General features: G+C 39.8%; 1 protein-coding gene across 1 annotated transcript; it reads left to right on the plus strand.

The window, feature by feature from the left end:
* Positions 1–1815: 1815 nt before the first annotated feature.
* On the plus strand, positions 1816–14645 carry ppt2b (palmitoyl-protein thioesterase 2b). The gene is made up of 8 exons (XM_075449958.1): positions 1816–2272; positions 3218–3371; positions 4040–4135; positions 9417–9524; positions 9682–9765; positions 9987–10071; positions 10519–10573; positions 11248–14645. The coding sequence occupies exons 1-8, from the start codon at positions 2090–2092 to the stop codon at positions 11389–11391; spliced, it is 909 nt and encodes a 302-aa protein (XP_075306073.1). The 5' UTR covers positions 1816–2089; the 3' UTR covers positions 11392–14645.
* Positions 14646–19360: the final 4715 nt, after the last annotated feature.

Consider the following 19360-nt stretch of genomic DNA (forward strand, 5'->3'; position numbering starts at 1 on the left):
ATCATCCAAACTCTCAAGTGTCATGAAATTAATCATTCCCCCGATATTCTCCTGTGAAATATTACTAACTGAATCTTGAATTTAAGCCCTAAAGTAGCAAAACAGCCCAAACCATGATACTCCCTTTCATTAGGGGTTTTTAGCTGTTTATTCAAATGTGTTGGTCACTACACATGAAGAAATACACATAAAAACAAATTAATAAAGATAATTGAGAAAAAAAGGTGGTTGCCTGGGGCCAGATTGATATTGGATAGATAAAAACAAAGAAGATAAAAGCAGTAGAAGCCTTGAGGAGTTTTAATTGTACTTCTGGAGATGTGGAAATGTATGACTCAATTTATTTTTGACTATATCAGTAAAGAACAGCGTGTGTAAGAATACGTACTTGTATGGGATGTTGCACAAAATAGTGCGTTTGTTTTTAAATTAATTCACTTTTGCTTGTCAAGAGAATCACATACACAGATTCATAATAGAGTTTAGCAGGTCAGGTCACTTTATTTGTACCCTTAGGTAGATTTGTTTTGCAGCCAGACAGAACATCTACACAACAACATCAAATCTTCTTAAAGGATTTTTTTTTAAAAAGGCTAAAACTGTAAAAACAAATAATTGAGAACAGTAAAATGAAGTCCTCAGGTTCTACAAAACTGGACACACACATACACATGTCTTTTAAATAAAAACGAGATTACGAACGAACTAAGTGACTGTTTTATTACGAAATTATGTCCGATTGTGTTTAATTATTCTTTATGAAACGCGTTAAGTACATTTTGCTAACTATTCATTTTCCAAAAATGTGTGGTAGCCTGCATCTCGTCCAAGAAATTTATCCTAAATAATAAAAACAAACATAAGAAACAAATGTTGCCTTGTTGCAAGAAAGGTAAATAAATCAAACGATATAGCTTCATAACAATCTATCCTCTTCACTTTATAGCCCCTTTCACACTGCGACCCGCTACCTTAGCGGGTCCAAATTGCACCTTCGACCCGCGTCGAGCAATGTGAACGCTTGGCGTGTCAGGGTGACCCGTGTCGCCTGAAGCCGAGTTCAGGGGGCGTTGCCTAGTGGCAGAGCATCACACGAAACACATAAAATGCTGGGCGTGTACAATGACGTAGGCACAAGCCATGCGCCGGAGGTAGGGTGAAATACACCTGTCTGCATCAAATTTTTCAAACAAACGATGGCGGGACACCTTGAGAACTCATTTTTGCAATGCAGTTCATGGAGATGTTACTTTACGGTGCGTCTTGCTGCGTGGGAAACCGCGCTCTCCCATCTTTCTCGCCAGCCCTTCCAGCAGAGGTCCATCTTTCACCGTCCCCGAAATGTGGCGGAAAATAACGTCCTCTACTCGGGGGCTGAGGAGCTCGCGGACCTCCTTGTCTCACCAGTTGGCCATATTAAAAAATGTCTCCAACTTGATGTAGGCTAAAACAGAGTAAAACTTGTCCTCACCTGTCGCTGTTGTTCTGAATCAGCTGTCCATTCTGTCTTTTAAACTCCTCACGTCACGCCCACGTCCGACCCGCGTCGATTGCGTTCACATCAAACTCGGCTCGGCAAAAAGACTAGGGTCCGACGCGGGTCGAAAGGCGAGTCGAGTTGACGCGGCAGCCCGGGTAGGCAGTGTGAACACAACAGCGGACACGCTAAATTCGCGAATTAAACGCGGGTTATTCGGCAGTGTGAAAGGGGTCACAGACAGAGGGGTCCGCGCACTGCTTCGAGCTGATTGGACAACTAGTCACCGGAAATGACGTCCACATAGCTATTGCACCTTTAATTTAAAACCGGAACAAACAAAAGCAGAAAGTGGAGCAGCTGGAAGGTGTTTTATCTGGATAGTTATTGGGGGCGAGCACGCAGTGAGGGAAGTGCGTAGCAAACAGGATTATTGAAAAGGACGCTGCTCATCTGGACCGCAGCTGGAAGCAGAAATGAGGCTGAACAGCTAGAAATTAGCCAAAAACAATTCATTTTAATTTTGTTTTTGTTTTTGTTTTACCACGTTTTTATTATTTTTCTTTGATTTGGAAAGGTTTTATTTAGGGTTTTTAATTCCGTTAAGTCACAATGAAGGGCTCATCTTTCAGCGGCAACCGGAGGAGGAGAAGCAGCGGGGCAGCTGGGCTGCTGTGTCCGCTGCTTGGTGCGTGTCTCTGGGCTGCCGTGGTCGGATACAAGCCGGTGATCATAGTGCACGGCTTGTTCGACAGTTCAGGGGATTTTATAAACTTACAGAGATTCATCAACGAGGTGAGTGTCCGAGCAGAAGAGAAACCGGCTCAGTTTGAGTGGATCTGTGGGGGTAGATAGTTGTTTAAAAACACATTTAATAGAACATCCTGCAGGCCTTACAGATTATATCACCATATGTTATCAACAAAGCATGGACCTGCATCATGTAACATGCACTGTGCTGCATTAGTCAGCTCTTATCATATTCTTAGAAGTCTGTAAAGAACATTGTAATGCCACGTGAACTTGTTTTGATGCATTACTTCTGCAAAAAAATCTATAGTGCAGGTCCGTGCACTTACATGTGTATTTATAATTATTCATTTGGGTTTTTTTGGGGGGGGGGGGTCAACATCTGTTTTGTACTGTACTGTTCTCCATAATTCGTATTGGAAAACAGACAATTAACTTAAAGTCGGTATTAATAGATTACTAGATTATTTTTTTTATTTTTTTATTTTTTTAAATAAAGTTGTCAGTACTAGTGATAATGGAGTTCACACTTTATGTAAAGACAGTGGAGCTTGCCAAGCTTCCCAAACCACTCGCACAGCTTTGGAAATGCTCACTCTTAGATGAATATGTGATATTGCAGCAAAAAGGAAGTTTTCGTGGTGTCTCAGAGAGGTTGATTAGGTCTAAGTTCCTCTTTTTGTGTGTGTGTGTGTGTGTGTGTGTGTGTGTTTTTTTTTTTTTTAACCCTGCTGTATTAGAAAGCTGTAGACCGAAACCATACGAGACATCAGTCTTGAGGAAATCAGCGAAAGTGAAAATCCAGGCTTCACTCTTTCTGCTTCAGTTAGGCTGAGCTCCTACCAGCCTAATAAATCATCAGCATTTGATGATCATATCAATTAGAGGCCAACCATCCCCAAACATTGTTAAAAACACAAGCGTCCGAACCCAATCTTTCAGATTTGACCTTGTTGATTCTTGGAACTGTTCTCCTTTCGTGTCCCGCAGTCTCATCCGGGGACGAATGTGACCGTCATCGACCTGTTTGACAGAAGCGCCAGCCTGCAGCCCATGTGGAAGCAGGTGGAGGGCTTCAAGGCAGCAATTTACCCAATAATGCAAAACGCAGCAGGCGGGGTGCACTTTATCTGCTACTCTCAAGGTCCGTGAGTGCATTCCTACAAGTCAGATAATACAGACATAAATGTGGTATTTGCTCAAGATTATAAAGCAGTGTTGGTATGTTTTTAGTTTCGTTCTGGTCTTGCATAAAGTGACAGTAAAAGTGACGCTGTTTACTCCACTGGCGTCGTTTTATTTTATTGCTCGGTTGACTTTTTATGAGGTTTAAGATTTCTGCTTCGGTCAGTCGCCGGGAAATCCCAACAAACAGCTTTTTGTAACTGTAAAAAAAACTAAAAACAAAGACAAGTCTGTGTCTTTCTTCACTGGACAGTTTTTGAAAACTTGTTTCTGTGCTGAACTTTAGATTTCAGGTTAATTTCTAATCTTTTGTCTTTTTTATTAAAGAGTAGGCTAACGGTCAACCAGATATATTCTGAAATGCCTTTCTACCATGAATGTGGAAGATAACGATAGTTTGAGCTTAAACTACTTGCCATTAACTTGAGTAAAGAGTTAAAACGCTATCCAGCATATAAATCAATAATTAATGTAATGACCATAACAGATGCACACACTGACTGAAGCATCGATAAGCTGCATTTTAAAAACTCAACATACACTTTCTACGTTGCAGGTTGAATTGATAATTAGAAGGACACTATTTTGTTTATATGTTGAAACGTAGTTTTGTTTGTTGTGTTGCAGGTGGGCTGGTTTGCAGAGGGATCCTCTCCACTCTGTCTGAACACAATGTTCACTCCTTCATCTCTCTGTCATCGCCTCAGGCCGGGCAGTATGGAGGTAGGTGCAACTTTAAAAGCTTAACAGTCAGTATTTTTGTAGTAAAAAATTGATCAAATGAGAGTGAAAAGATGTGTCTCGTAGAGAAAAATCTTCTGCATCTGCAAGAATCTGCATCTGATTGCAGCAATTGCAAATTCATTGGCCAATTACATATTTATTTTTGTTTTGGTCGGACTGCCAGTTCTGAATTTTCTGTATAAAAACTATGATTAACACACAGAATAAGTCTCGATCGCAGCGCTCAAATTTCCTGGATGACAATATTTGTTTTTTTTATACAATTTTATTTTTTACTTTTTGTCATGATATGTGTCCAGTCTGAACAAAGCCCAGTGCATTACAATAAACTCCAACACAGACTGGAGAACAAAAAAAAAAACAACAACAAGTTTCTTCCTTTCTCCACATCACAACATTTTTCTCTCCACCCGTTCCTCCCCTCACACTCACACGTGTGCCCCCCCACCCCCACCCCCACCCATCCACACCCAGTCACCCCAAATATCCATACCTCCATGCATAATCCCCCCCCAATCCCCACCACATACACACTAATACCCCACACACCCATACCACAGACACAGACACCCCCCCCCCCCCACACACACACACACACACACTTCAGGGTTTCCACTCAGACGCTCCCAGACACTGCCTTACTACTTGCCACTGAAATTACAATGCATCATATAAGCAATTCCACACTTTTTTGAACTGTTGCTTTTTGTTATTTTCTTCATATATGGTTCCTTCAATACTTAAATAATGTTTCAACAGACGCTTCCATTCATAAAGTGAAGCTGCTACAGGGTTCTTCCAATGTTTTAAAATAAGTTTTTTATAAATCAGGGAACAAAAACATATCTGCCAACCTAATGGGTATCTTACCTGTTCTGTATTGTGAAGGATGCATAACTGAGGTGTGAGATTAATTGTAACTCTGCACACCGTATTAATCAATTTTTCTATCTCCATCCAAACCTGGTTAATTGCTGGACATTCCCAAAAGGCATGTATTAATGTATCTTCCTCTGTAAGGCATTTTATACAAAGAGCAGAAGAGGAGGAATCAAATTTGTGCACCTTAGATCTCGTATAGTATATTCTTGTCATTAGTTTGTATTGAATGAGGCGTAGATTTTCATTAGTAGTGATACTATGTGTTACTTGTAAACACTCCTTCCATTTTACCTTTGAGTCAGTGATCCCAAGGTCATTATTCCAGTTCTGATATATTTTGTGTAATGAATACCTGCCAGCTAGTTCATCAATCAGACCATTATATAAAGTTCCTATCAGTTTCCTTTTTTCACCGGTTTTTAATATCCATTTAACTGCAGGTGATTCTATGCATCCCTGTAACAAAAATTTATCTTGTAACCAACTTCTTAATTGTGAATATTTCAAGAATTCAGTATTTGTTAAGTTAAATTTTTGTTTAAGTTGGTCAAAGGACAATATTTTACTCTCTTCACATATATCCGACACTGTTAATATTCCTTTATCCTTCCAACTACCCCAATTAAGTTTTTTATTCTGGATAGTAATTGCAGAATTGTTCCATAGGCCTACAGTCCCTGGCAGTCCAATCTCTGTATGTAATATGCTCTTTATTTTTTGCCATGCCTTCAGTGTGCTGTTAATTACAAAACCGCCTTTTATTTTTCGTCTTGTAAACATAGCTACAAACAAATTATCTAATCCAAGTTGAAAGTCCTCTATCTTGACCCATGACTCTTCCTCTGTTCTGTTTATTATTTTATCAAAATAGAACGATTGTGCGGCATAGTAATACATCTCAAAGTTTGGTAATTGAAGTCCTCCTTCGCTTCTTTTATTCTGAAGGAGCATTCTACTCAGTCTGGGAGTCTTATTTGACCAAATGAATGAACTAATAAGTCTTTCAACAGTTTTAAAAAAGGTTTTTGGGGGTATAACTGGTATTACCTGGAAAACAAACAGAAATTTGGGCAGCCAAATCATTTTTACCAAATTAATTCTACCAATGATGTTAATCGGGAGGTCCTGCCACTGGCCTAAACCAGCTTTTAGTTCCACAAGTAAAGTTGAGTAATTATTTTGATATAATGTCTTTTTGTCTGTACTGATGTGGCATCCTAGATACTTAATCTTATCCCTCTGACACTTAAATTGTATTAGTTCATCTTTATTTTGCCGGCATCCTGTTATTGGCATTACTTCTGTTTTATCCATATTTATTTTATATCCTGATATTCTGGAGAAGCTCTCTATTACCCCCATCAATGCCGGGATTGATTTACTAGTATTGGTTAGGTAAAGCATAAGATCATCCACAAACAGACTTAGCTTGTAGCACTCCCTATCTACATATATACTGGTTATTTCCTCACATTCACGGATTTTCTGTGCCAGCGGTTCAATAGCCAAGGCAAATAACGTTGGTGATAGAGGGCAACCTTGTCTCGTACCTCTTGTGATCTTAATAGCTTCTGATAAAATGCCGTTTGAGTAAACATAGGCCGTCGGTAATTTATAAATGGTTTTAATCAGATCTATTATTCCTTTTGGGAAGTTGAATGCCTCCAGTACCTTATACAAGTAGCTCAATTCCAGTCGATCGAATGCTTTTTCAGCGTCTACTGCCATTAAAGGTGGGGTAGGGGATCTTTTTCTGGAACATTTTTTTACATATTGCTTGAAATACTCTTCACACCCCCATTGCAACCAATTAATTAAAAGTTTTGACACAAATATGAAAAGTTTTAGTGGCCTCTAGAACGTACAATCTAGGAAAAACAGTATCCAATCATTGTGAACGGACCGTTCACAATGATTGGATTCTGATGCCGTCTATCAAACTGCAACCTGCTCCTCCCTCCCCCTCCCCCTCCTTCCCCCTGTGCGCGTACCCTGCTCCGTGAACGAAGCTTGGCAGGAAGCTAAACTAGAGCCAGCTTGGCTAGCACCTAGCATTATTAAACGTATAGTTAGCATAAACTAAATACTAAATACGGCAACGATCGATGCTTGCTGTCAGAACAGCGCTCGTGCACCTTCGTGCTCGTGCGCGTTCATGTACTCTAGAGGCGTGCCTTCGGGGGGAAAGTGAAGAAAAGGGTTGGGACTTTTTACCTGTGTATTTTCAAAATGCGGCTTCGCTGGACTCAAAATCCAGGATCTCCTACCCTACCTTTAATGTTAAATCTATATTTTGCTGTTTGGCATATTGTGTTAGAGATATACATGTTCTAACATTTGTTTTTAAATTTCTATTTTGAATAAAACCTGTTTGGTTATAATGTATAAGTAGTGGATGGACTTTGGCCATTCTATTGTTTAAGACTTTTGTAATAATTTTATTATCGCTATTTATTAAGCTAATTGGTCTGAAGTCAGATGGCTTATTACACTCTCTACCTGGTTTTGGAATTACATTTATAATGGTTTGATACATTGATGGGGGTAATATACTCTCTGTAGTTGCATATTTTAAAACTTCAACAAAAAATGAACCTATTTGGGGCCAAAACTCTACATAAAACTCGATTGGTAACCCATCCATACCAGGGGCTTTACCTTTGGCGACACTGTCCATTGCCTCTTTAATTTCAGTTTCAGAAATCTCTTTGGCCATTTCCTCCTTCTGATTTTCTGGTAGTGTCTTAATATCAATGCCTTTCAGATACAGTTCTTGTTCATTACTTTCACAAGCCAGTTCAGAACTATACAGTTGTTTATAAAAAGAAGCAAATTGTGTATTTATAGCTATATTGTCTGTGATAGGAAGATTCGATTCAGGGTCACGAAAAACGATAGATTCCTTCATTGTCATTTTCTTAACTAAGGAGGATAGTTATTGACAATATTTGGCCAAAACATGAAAGGCATTGCACTAAATCCCCCTAAAGATAGACCCTTAACCTCTTTTATTTATTTAGTCATATATATATATATATATATATATATATATATATGTATATGTATATATTAGTTATCTTAGAATATGAAAGTGCATTAGAGAACAGGAAAAAACTTTTTTTTTAACCTTGAAAAAACCTTGAATCCAGTTCATTCACTTTAATATGAAGTATTTGTGGCATGGAGTGACGTGTTCACTGATTAGGTAGAAAATTATTTTTCTCAGTTATCTACACATCGTGCATTTCCTGACTGGAAAAAAACAAAAGAAATAGAAAATAAACTGAGATTCTTTTTTTTTCTCCTTTTTTTTTTTTTTTTTTTTTTTTTTTTTTTAAAAGGGAGAAATCTACGGAAGAGTATTAGGGCCAGGCATAAGAAAAAATATTTAAATTTTGCCTGTCGAGATTAAAGTCGAAATGTCGAAAATAAAGTAATTACATGATGGACCAGAGGAGTTGACTTTTTTCTCGAAAATTCGACTTTATTCTCGACATTCCGACTTTATTCTCGACATGTCGACTTTAATCTCGACAGGCAAAATTTTATTATTTTTTTCTTATGCCTGGCCCTAATACTCTTCCGTAGAAATCAGTCTAGTCAGGTAGCCTGGGAATTCCCATGCTGCTTTGCGCGCGATTTCATTCACACTGCAAAGGCAGCCTGGAAACCACCGCCCTTATTTTTGCCTGAGTTAGGGAACCAATCACAGAACGGGGGGGGGGGGCAGCTAGACTATGACGACGTCTATGCGCGACACCGAAGCTTGTAGAGTGTTAATCCAACATGGCAGCGGACACAATGTTACCGTTCGATGCAGCCTTAGAAAGTGTTCCAAGCAGCTTAGAACGCAAGTTTACTTTTAAAAAAGAGCAACGTTTGGTGTTGAAAGATTTCATTGCCTTCTTCCTCGTCGAATTTCTGTCGCTCTACATACGTCATCTGGTATAAGTGATACAATTGGCTATGAATCGCGCGCAAAGCAGCATGGGAAGAACCAGACGCCATTTGGTAGACATTCGTAGCGCCCAATAAACGGCTCTAGGCATTCGTAAACCACGCGTCAAATATGAGAAAATGCACACCTAGTTCCCAGACCACCATCTCATCGAGATGTGGACGCGTCAGCCAGGCTACCAGTCAGAGCCAATCAGGCTGAAAATCTCGCTGATCAGATTGACTGGCTTGTTTTCAGCCAGTTTGCAGTTAAAAAGCCACATTTTCTCTCAGGAGTTTGAGACATATGAAAGCTAAAATATGGGGGAATATTGAAAGAATGAATAAGTCTTTGCTTATGTTGAACATGTTACAGGCTGTTTTTTTCTCTCTTCTGTTGGTTGTTTATCCTAGGTTTTCTCTTTCTTTCATCTTCTCACAGACACAGACTACTTAAAGTACCTCTTCCCTCAGTTTGTGAAGTCGAACCTCTTCCACCTCTGTTACACTGCATTTGGTCAGAGGATATCCATCTGCAACTACTGGAATGGTGAGACTCCAGAAACATCTCCTCCGAGGAATTTTATGAAACTTATAAACATGTTTGATTCAAAGACCCTCATTGCAATAACTTTTTGTACTAATTAAACTACCAAGAATCTCCGTTTCAACTTTGTGGTTGCGCATCGTCTCTCCTCCGTCTGCAGACCCCCACCACAGAGACCTGTACTTGAACAGCAGTGACTATCTGGCTTTGCTCAACAGCGAGAGGCTGAGTCCAAACTCAACAGGTCAGCAAGCTTATTCTGGGAAAAGCCCACCCACAAATGTAATGTGTAACTGTATAATGTAACTGCTTTGTGATGTGCTTGGTATTGATCTCTTGAATCCTAAAAAGAATCATCAGTAAATAAAAGAGTTTCTAGTTTCTAGATAACAGGCACATTCTAACAGGTTACAAACTCCACCATCAGGTATTGACTGACTTCTGACTCCCAACTTGTATATGCAGAGTGGAAGAAGAACTTCCTCAAAATCCAAAAGCTTGTGTTGATCGGAGGACCAGACGACGGAGTCATCACACCCTGGCAGTCGAGGTGAGTTCATCATCTTTTGATCTAACATGACTTCAGATTGATTTCCTCGAATTTATGGACTGTATCTGCTTTGATAGCGAATGTCCACATGCTCAATTATAGGTTGTTTACTGACTCTGGTGCTAAAATAACTGATAAATCGGGGACAATTGATTACACTGTTCACAGCAGTTGCTGATATTTCAGTCAGCTGAGGGATTTATCTTTCCATCCCACATTGTTTCGTGTCAAATGAAGCCACAACACCGCATCAGTTATCTCCTTTTTTCAATTCAGTTGTCAGCTTTAATGTGACTTCTTCTTCCAATGTCCTAGAAAACTGTCTTTGCTCAGTTCCCACATTTCACGGGGTTTTTCTGAGATGTTTGTTTTCTGACTGCGGATGATCTGATGACTCTCATGTGATGCTCACACATTTCATCTCTCTGTCTTGTTCACGTTTCACAGTCAGTTTGGATTTTATGATGACAACGAGACCGTTGTTGAGATGCAGCACCAAGATGTGAGTAGAAATCGGACCCGAAACAGCAACTGCATTTAGTTTAGTTCAGACGCTCTTTTCATTGTCATGAATTAATGTAATGCAAATAGAAGCTTATGTCCAATCCAATTTATTTATAAAGCGCATTTAAAACAACAATAGTTGGCCGAAGTGTTGTACACTAAAAATAATGAAGAAATTAAAAAAGTAAAAGACAGAAGACATAAATCAATGATTTACTCATCTCTCTCAACATCATTTTTCTATGTTTTACTGTGAATAAAACATTGGTTTATAAGAATTTAAAGTCATTTTATGCAGAGTCTTTTAGTTATTGTGTATAAAAGAGCTCGCTTAGGAAAAACACATCTGGACTGTTGGAGATTTATCTTCTTATGAACATTAGGAAGTTGCAGCTGGGATGAGGAGCAGCCCCAAAATACGACTAGTTCCAAGACTTCAACCGTGATTATGAATAAATACGAGCAGAGATGATAAAATCCATAACAATTAATGTTTTTGATACATTTTCAAAGGCTCACGTTGTGTTTGTTGGGCAGAGGGGGGAGTTGATGGTGTTTTTTTTGTTTTTTTTTTAATAGAGGGAACAGTTTTTTTCCAGCAGCGTCAGACTTTGAGAACCCCTGCAGCAGATTAAATCAGGACTAATTTCTTCATCTATTTTTCTCCTGCAGTTGTATCTAAGGGATCTGTTCGGTCTGAAGACGCTGGCGGCTCGTGGAGATCTGATCCTCTGCACTGTTCCCGGCGTCCTACACGTCTTGTGGCACTCGAATGAGACGGTGTTCCACACCTGCATGGAGAAGTGGCTGGTGTAGAACAAAGCAGACACAAGCATGCATTTTTTGTGCAGTTTAATAAGCTGTTGCTTTCAAATATGTAGGAATCGCCAGTCGATGCACAGTGTCCTCACCAACATCTGAGAGTAAACTCTCAAGAAGTAATCTGATTTATTTTGGGACCACTGTTCCCAGAGATCAAACAGAGAGATTGGCTTTTGTAGGTAACGGTTCTTTATTTAAACTCATCGTATTAACTGTTATCTTACATTATAAGAACTAGCTTGCCTTTTTGTAAATTGTGTTTATTTGCTCAGACTTAGAAGAGAAGATGGATATCTCTCTAAAGTCTGTCAAGTGAACATGAAGTTACAGCCAACAAATTGCCTGCCTCAGGGACAAAATCTGTCTTATAATTTTTTTTTTAATCTTATGTCACAACCAGATTTTACAGTTGGAGAGTCGCATCTGGTTCCGATCTTCTCCTGGATATCACAGTATTCCTTTAGATATTTATTCCACACTGTACTGCTGTCATCAGACACATCCAGCACATGACTGTCCATGTGCTGAAGAGTTTCTTTAAAAAAAATCTTTTACAACAGTTAGTTTTCACCTCCAAGAACATAGCGACTCAACATTTGCTCCAATATACGTCAAAAAACGTGTCAGACTAACATTTAGCTGTTTGCCAAGTCTTTTTATGTAGTAAGGGATCATTGCTGCTACAGTTTTGATATTTCAACATAGCTTCCACCCTTTGCATCGCAGAGCTTCGTATTTTCAAGCCATTCAGAGTTTGCCAGGTTTGATGGTATTGAAAATACAGCTGTGGATGTTAAGGGGTTAACCGCCTTTATGTTGCTTCAGTCTGCAACAGGAAAGCAAGTCGGGCTTTAAATGAGTGCTCCAACTATTTATCACTAAGAGGAGACGCATTAAAAATTGATGGTGAAATGATTGCAGCAGAGAATGAAATATCCCGGCTCTTATTCAGAAGTTTGACACCAAATTAGCTTACAAGGGGATCTTTATATGTTTTTTTTAATACTTAATCCACTGTTATATCACAGAATAAGTACAAAAAGAATATGTTGTCTACCAATTGGAGACCTCCTGTTGTTAACTTTTACCCTACAGATGTTAATGTTGTCTCCACACAGACTAAATTTGGGCCTTAATATGTTTGGATGGATTGTAAAATGGTCCTTTACTAAGAACAATTCTGTTCTAAAACGTCCACACTGGCTCAGAAACGCTTGGTGTTGTCTCTTCGTGCCCACAAACCAGGCTAATCAAAAGAAAGTTGGCAGGCTTTTAAGAGGCAGGACCTAATATGGCTTGTTTGAGACATTGTATGTTAAATATGGATTTTTTTTTTTTTCAACTGTAAATCATAAATTTCCACCTTAATTGAGTCCAATGATGAAAAATGTACTGATATAAATTAACTTAATAGATCCCCTTTAACCTTTTAAGGTCCCTTGTGCTTTTCACCATCAGTTTTTAATGAAAGCGTGTGGTTAAAGGCAGACTAAACTACTTTTTCAGTTCATGTTTACAATCACAGCTTTCAAAACTTGGCCCGTTTTTACCTGAGCCACAAGCGAGGGAAGTTTGGAGCCGCAGCAGCTGCAAAACAAAGTTCAAATCAGACAAATAGAAACGCAATTTAGCCTTTTTTTTTTTTTTTCATAGAGCGACTTGTGTTCTAAAGCACAAATGAAAATGTCTCAAACCTCCACAGAAATCCAGATGTGTCGGCAGATTCTTTTTAACATTTTGGGGGGATTTAGTGACTTATATTTGACAGAGAGAAAGACAGGGAATGTAGATGGAGAGAAGGGATGACTGGGCCTGCTTCAAAAAGGACTTCCAGTGTTTATACACTCAGCTAGTTGAGATACTCAGAAGCCCACAGGAGGGAATTTTATGTTGAGGACCTCTTTCTGCCAGGGATGGCTAATTGAGCGTCGAACAAAGGGAAAAGAGGGTGATTTGAACCCATTGTTACGATTATACTGTCATCATATCCACTCACTGTTAGCACAGGGCAGTGTCTCTGTCTGAGCGGTATGACTTTTGTATGAATCTACATGTTTTGTGTCTTTTAAGGAATATCTCACGTAGTCTGACTATAAAGAATTAGTTCTCAATCCTATTGCTGTAAAAAACCCTGACAATATAAGATGAGAAAGACCTTTATTCATCCCATGAGGATAAACTCCAAAAGGTCATTAATGAGTTTATAACCAACATTTTAACGTCTCTCCTTGTGCCCCTTCAATTTGTATGGGTGTTACTTTATTGACTCTGACAGTAATACATACAGTATATTTGCTTGTGCGTTTGTGTCTGTTACACATACATAAAAAACATTACACAACACGACTGTGCCTGAGCGACGTTCTGTGGACATGTCTTCATCTACAGACTCACTGCCCTGCTCATCTTATGATGCAGCTGTTTATACATTTTTATCCTTCCATTTGTAATGATATGGAGATCCATATTTTTTATTTACACAAGTTTCATGTTTATGAGCAGTATCGTGCGGTGCTTTTAAACTGTACTCCTTTGCTTTTGTATGTCAAGCCTTAACTTTTCCTCTCATGCCTCGGTGTTTCATGTCCATTACCAAAGTGCTACGACACACTTCCTTTTAGTGACGGTGCTAAGAATATAGACGGGATGATAGGGAGGGGTGGCAACTAGTGCAGAACCTCAAGTCCGGCAGTGCTATGTGAGTGTCTACTGGTCCACCAAACTGTTGTGCGTGGCACTCTTTACCTCCCATCTCATTTAGATATCTCAGGCTTTTTAGCAACCTTCATGCTCCTTAGAAAAGGGATAAATTTTTCTTCATTGTTTGCATTTTGTCGGCTATTTTTTCTGTCTGATGTCCTTACATATACGTTTATATATGCGTTACCTCAAAAAAGGAAACAGTCTTTTGTGTTATAAAATAAGAAGTTAACTGTTGACTGAGTCAAGTACCGATTGCACAAAAAAGAGAAGGGAATATTTAAGGATGGGATGATTTTATTTTAATATCATTGTATCCTTTGTTTCATGAATGCTAAAACATATGACCGGATGAAGAACTGACATATCTGCTTAAATTGTGAATTTAAGGGGTGTCCTTCTCTGTTCGGTTTTCTTGTACTGGGAAAAAAAAAATGTTAAGGTCGATAAAGAACTTTTTTTAAAACCTAAAATACTATTTTGACAGTTTCTACAATGTTTGTCTGGCAAAAATGTGTCATTTATTTCATCAATAAAAAACTGTTTGAACATCGGGTTTTGTTTGTTTAATGAAAATGTTTTTGTGTTCATCCAGTTGTTTCAGAGCACACATTTAATCCCAAAACATTAGACAGTACTGACATATTACAGTGGAAGGTAAAACATCTTCAATGAAAATAACCATTCATTCCTGAACCAGTCTTCATCCATCAAAAACTGGCCATTACAGTTATGTAAGATTTAAAAAAAAAAAAAAAAAAATCATATTTATGTACTTCATCATATAATGCTATCAAGGCCATGTTTTTTTTTTTTTTTTTGTCAAAATAGATCAACTTTACAACTTGATTAAAGCTTTTTTTTTTTCTTAAATATGATTTGTATATTATAAATGTGCATGGGTCACTTTTTTGTACACTCATAGTTGCTTCTTGGAGTTATTGTTTTCCAGAAATAGAATAGTTTGATGGCCAGTCAACTCCAAAATTATGTAAAACTGTATTTTAAGTCATTAAAGGGATCAAAATGTAAGTTACATTATGTCATATTCATGACATAAAGTATCATGAATATTTTACAAAATGTCGTTCTGTTTTCTAAAACTTCAATGTTAATCAAAAAATTTGAGCAGAACTTTATTATTATCTTTATTAAACCTTTATTTGACCAGGAGACTCTTTAAAGGGACATTATGTAATTTCTTCCCCCATCTAGTGGTGCAATTTTATTTTGCAAAGTCGAATGAATTTGCTCTCTAGCGCCTCACGTTTTGAACTACGGCAAGCGGAATGTGTCAAGATTCAAGAAGCTATAGCTTCAGACTCAAGGTCCATACAAACAAAAAGACATCAAGACACACAGTACAAAGGATTACATAACACACATACAACAACACTATAAATACAGATGACAGATAACATGTCAGATAACATAAGTTGACATAGCCTTTGGTGTGAAAACAATGCAATTAGTCATATTCCGGGAGTTACCGGAAGTGACGTCGACGCAGCGTTAGCATTAGCAGCGTTAGCATTAAGCAGCATTAGCAGCGGTAAATAAACTCCCAGTAAACTTACAAACTTTCTAATGCCTCGTTTTGTGAGTTAAGAGCCTATGTGTACTACGGCAGAAGTTTGGAAACAATCAATGCATTATTAGTGGGATCATTTACGAGATAAAATCTATTTAGCATTAGCGGCTGTAATAAGCCATTCGGCGGAAATGACGTCACAATGACGTCATTTCCGCTTGCAGGCCTGGCGGGGAAATCGCGATTCGAAGTGCTTTATGTCCCTCTCGGCACTTCGTCGTTTTTCATAGACCGGAAGGACATGGCGGCCTCCATAGAGCTTACCCGCTCTATGTAGATACTGTAGTAATCGTGTGGGTTGACCATAAATTCCCTAGGGGGCGTGGCAGGATTAACTATGGGTTTAAAAGGCTGTGACATTCATGACCTAAAGTGAAATGTATCACCGGGGATGTGCTGTGAGATGTGTTCTGGATTATTCTGAGATAAACTATCGAAATGGACCCATGTTGTGCGTGTCAGTTAATGTAGTCAGGATACTACATATTGGCGACGAGAAATCCACGCAGAAAGACAATTCTGGACACCTGGGTGAGAGATCCTTTTAATTTTCATTCCCTGAAATTACAAGGGAGGGAATAGCTATGGCAGCGACCATTGGAACACTGGTGGCATTCGACCACAACACGCAAAGTTGGGAGGAATATATAGAAATCATACAGCATTTCTTTGCGGCAAACGGCATTGATGGTGCAAACAAACAGAAGTCCGTTCTCATTAGCGCAGTGGGCGCTGAAACATACAGCCTGATGCGAAATTTAGTAAGCCCAGCTAAACCAGGAGATCGCTCATTTGATGAGCTAGTGATGTTGCTGAAAGATCATTATAACCCCCGACCCAGCGAGATTGTGCAGCGTTTCAGATTCAACTCCCGTGTGAGGCAGCCGGACGAGTCTGTGTCCGAGTTTGTTGCTCAACTTAGGAAGCTGGCACAGGACTGTAATTATGGGTTGTCACTGTCACAGATGCTGCGGGACCGACTAGTGTGTGGGATAAACGATGAGCCCATACAGAGACGTTTACTTGCTGAATCCGCCCTCACGTTTGAAAGTGCATTAAAAACCGCCCAAGCTATGGAGTCTGCACACAAACATACGCAGGATCTACAAGGAAAGACAGCGTGCAATAGCATCAGAGAAGGGGGAAATCCCAGCGTTGCGTTCAGGCCAGCTGGGAGAACAGGAGGGGAAGGGAAAACGTGTTACAGATGCAATGGCAGTCACGATTCCTCAACCTGCCGTTTCAAGCAGGAAAAATGCTATTCATGTGGAAAAATAGGCCACATTGGGCGAGTATGTCGGAATTCAAGAAAACAAAGTGATCAAAAGGAAAATAAAAGGGAAAAGGGCCGCAGCAGCAGTAATTGGGCGCCCCGTGGGAGTAATCACTCACACCATGTCAGTGTACATGATGAAGATGAACCAACAGATGAGACAGAGCAAGTTATTTCAATGTACAGTCTACAGGACAGACATTCAAGAGTAAAACCAATTACTGTGGAGATGGAGGTCCATGGAGAAAAGGTGGAATTTGAAGTTGACACTGGATGTAGTATTACACTAATGAACGAAGTAGAATTCCATGCAAAGTGGGAAAATGAGCAAAAGCCCAAAGTGGGGCCAACTAGTCTGAAACTAAAAACATACACAGGGGAAGACATAAAGGTGCTGGGAGTAGCCGATGTTAAAGTGAGTTATCAAAACCAATGGAAGAACTTGCCTCTCTATGTAGTGAGTGGCACTGGACCCAGTCTGGTGGGCCGAAGCTGGCTAGAACTGTTAAAGTTAAACTGGGCAGAAATTCACAACGTGAGTGTAGCAGGGGGAGAAAGGCTGACCGTGGAGCAGGTGCTGGCACATCATGAAGATGTATTTAAGGATGAGTTGGGGACGTTAAAGGGAGTTAAAGCAACCATTAACATTGTGCCCGGCGCTGTACCCAGATACTTCAGGCCCAGGCAGATTCCTTTCGCCATGCGCCCCAAAGTGGAAGCAGAAATAAACCGGCTGATAAAGGAAGAGGTAATCACACCTGTCAAACACTCAGACTGGGCATGTCCCGTCGTACCCATATTGAAGGCCGATGAGTCAATTAGACTGTGTGGTGATTACAAACTCACCGTAAATCGAGTGTCGCTTCTAGAACAGTACCCAATTCCGAGAATTGAAGACCTATTCGCAGCCCTGGCGGGAGGCCAACAGTTTTCAAAATTGGAAATGAGCCATGCGTACGCCCAGATTCTGATGGATGAGGATTCTAAGAAATACCTCACAGTGAACACGCACAAGGGTCTTTTCACATACAACCGCCTCCCTTTCGGTGTTTCCTCCGCCCCGGCCATTTTCCAAAGAACGATGGAGGGTTTACTGCAGGGCATACCAATGGTGGCTGTGTATTTGGATGACATTCTTGTCACGGGCCTAAATGCCCAAGACCACCTCAAAAACTTGAATACAGTGTTGGGACGCTTGGAGGAGGCCGGGTTGCGTCTGAAGAGGTCAAAATGTGAGCTCCTGAAGGACGAGGTGGGTTACCTAGGCCACAAGGTGAATGCACATGGTTTGCACCCAATGAAGTCCAAAGTCAAAGCCATCAGCGAGGCCCCGACACCATCAAATGTCACAGAGCTCAAAGCTTATCTTGGCCTGTTAAATTGTTATAATCGCTTTCTCCCAAACCTGTCCACACTGCTTGCCCCAATGCACCAGCTGCTCAGAAAAGATGAGAAATGGGTGTGGACAAACAAGCAAGACGAAGCGTTCCATAAGTCCAAGGAACTCCTTCAGTCAGCCGATGTGTTAGTTCATTACTCTGCAGATAGGGAACTAATTTTGGCGTGTGATGCATCCCCTTAAGGGGTGGGTGCTGTTTTATCACACAGGATGCCTGATGGGACGGAGAGGCCACTGGGTTTCATGTCAAGAACCCTCAGCTCATCAGAGAAACGGTATTCGCAGTTAGACAAAGAGGGTTTGGCTGTTATTTTTGGCATTCAACGATTCCACAAGTACCTATATGGGCGGAAGTTTACCATCACAACCGATCATAAGCCTTTGATTACACTCTTCCATGAAATGAAACCTGTACCCCACATGCTCTCGCCCAGAATCCAGAGATGGTCAGTTCTTCTCAGAGCCTACGAATATAAAATCATTTACAAGCCGGGGAAATTCCACAGCAACGCCGATGCGCTCAGCAGGCTGCCAGTTCCATCCCGGCTGAAGGAAGAGGAGACACCTGAGCGAGTGCTGATGGTGGATCATATGGATGATATACCCCTTAATGTGGCCCAGGTCAGGAAGTGGACGTCCAAAGATGCCACCTTAGTTATTCTTCACTCAGGAGGATAAGTGAGATTTTTGACAGATCATTTTACACCAATGAGGACTAACTTATGAATGAATATGTTGATTTGAGCTAATAAATGACTTAATTTATTACATAGTGTCCCTTTAAAGTCAAGAATTTCACTGATCAATACATTACGTGTACATATCATTTGAAACAAAACAGGAAAGCCATCAAACCTATAAAAAACTAACAATAAAAAAGCACAAGATTTATCAAGTTATTACAGCATTAGTCATAAATAAAGGCAGTAATGATCGATCATAGCATTTACATCTTGTTTTCCACGAATTTTTGTTTAATTACAGATGTATTCAGCCAATA

Source organism: Odontesthes bonariensis, chromosome 18, assembly GCF_027942865.1.
Source record: "Odontesthes bonariensis isolate fOdoBon6 chromosome 18, fOdoBon6.hap1, whole genome shotgun sequence".
NCBI lineage: Eukaryota > Metazoa > Chordata > Actinopteri > Atheriniformes > Atherinopsidae > Odontesthes > Odontesthes bonariensis.

What these genes read in the sequence shown, in the direction of transcription:
- ppt2b (XM_075449958.1), top strand. Translation starts at nt 2,090, where the DNA reads ATGAAGGGCTCATCTTTCAGCGGCAACCGGAGGAGGAGAAGCAGCGGG. An exon ending in GCTGAGTCCAAACTCAACAG is followed by an intron (nt 9,766 to 9,986) that starts GTCAGCAAGCTT and finishes TTGTATATGCAG; the next exon opens with AGTGGAAGAAGAACTTCCTC. An exon ending in ATCACACCCTGGCAGTCGAG is followed by an intron (nt 10,072 to 10,518) that starts GTGAGTTCATCA and finishes CACGTTTCACAG; the next exon opens with TCAGTTTGGATTTTATGATG.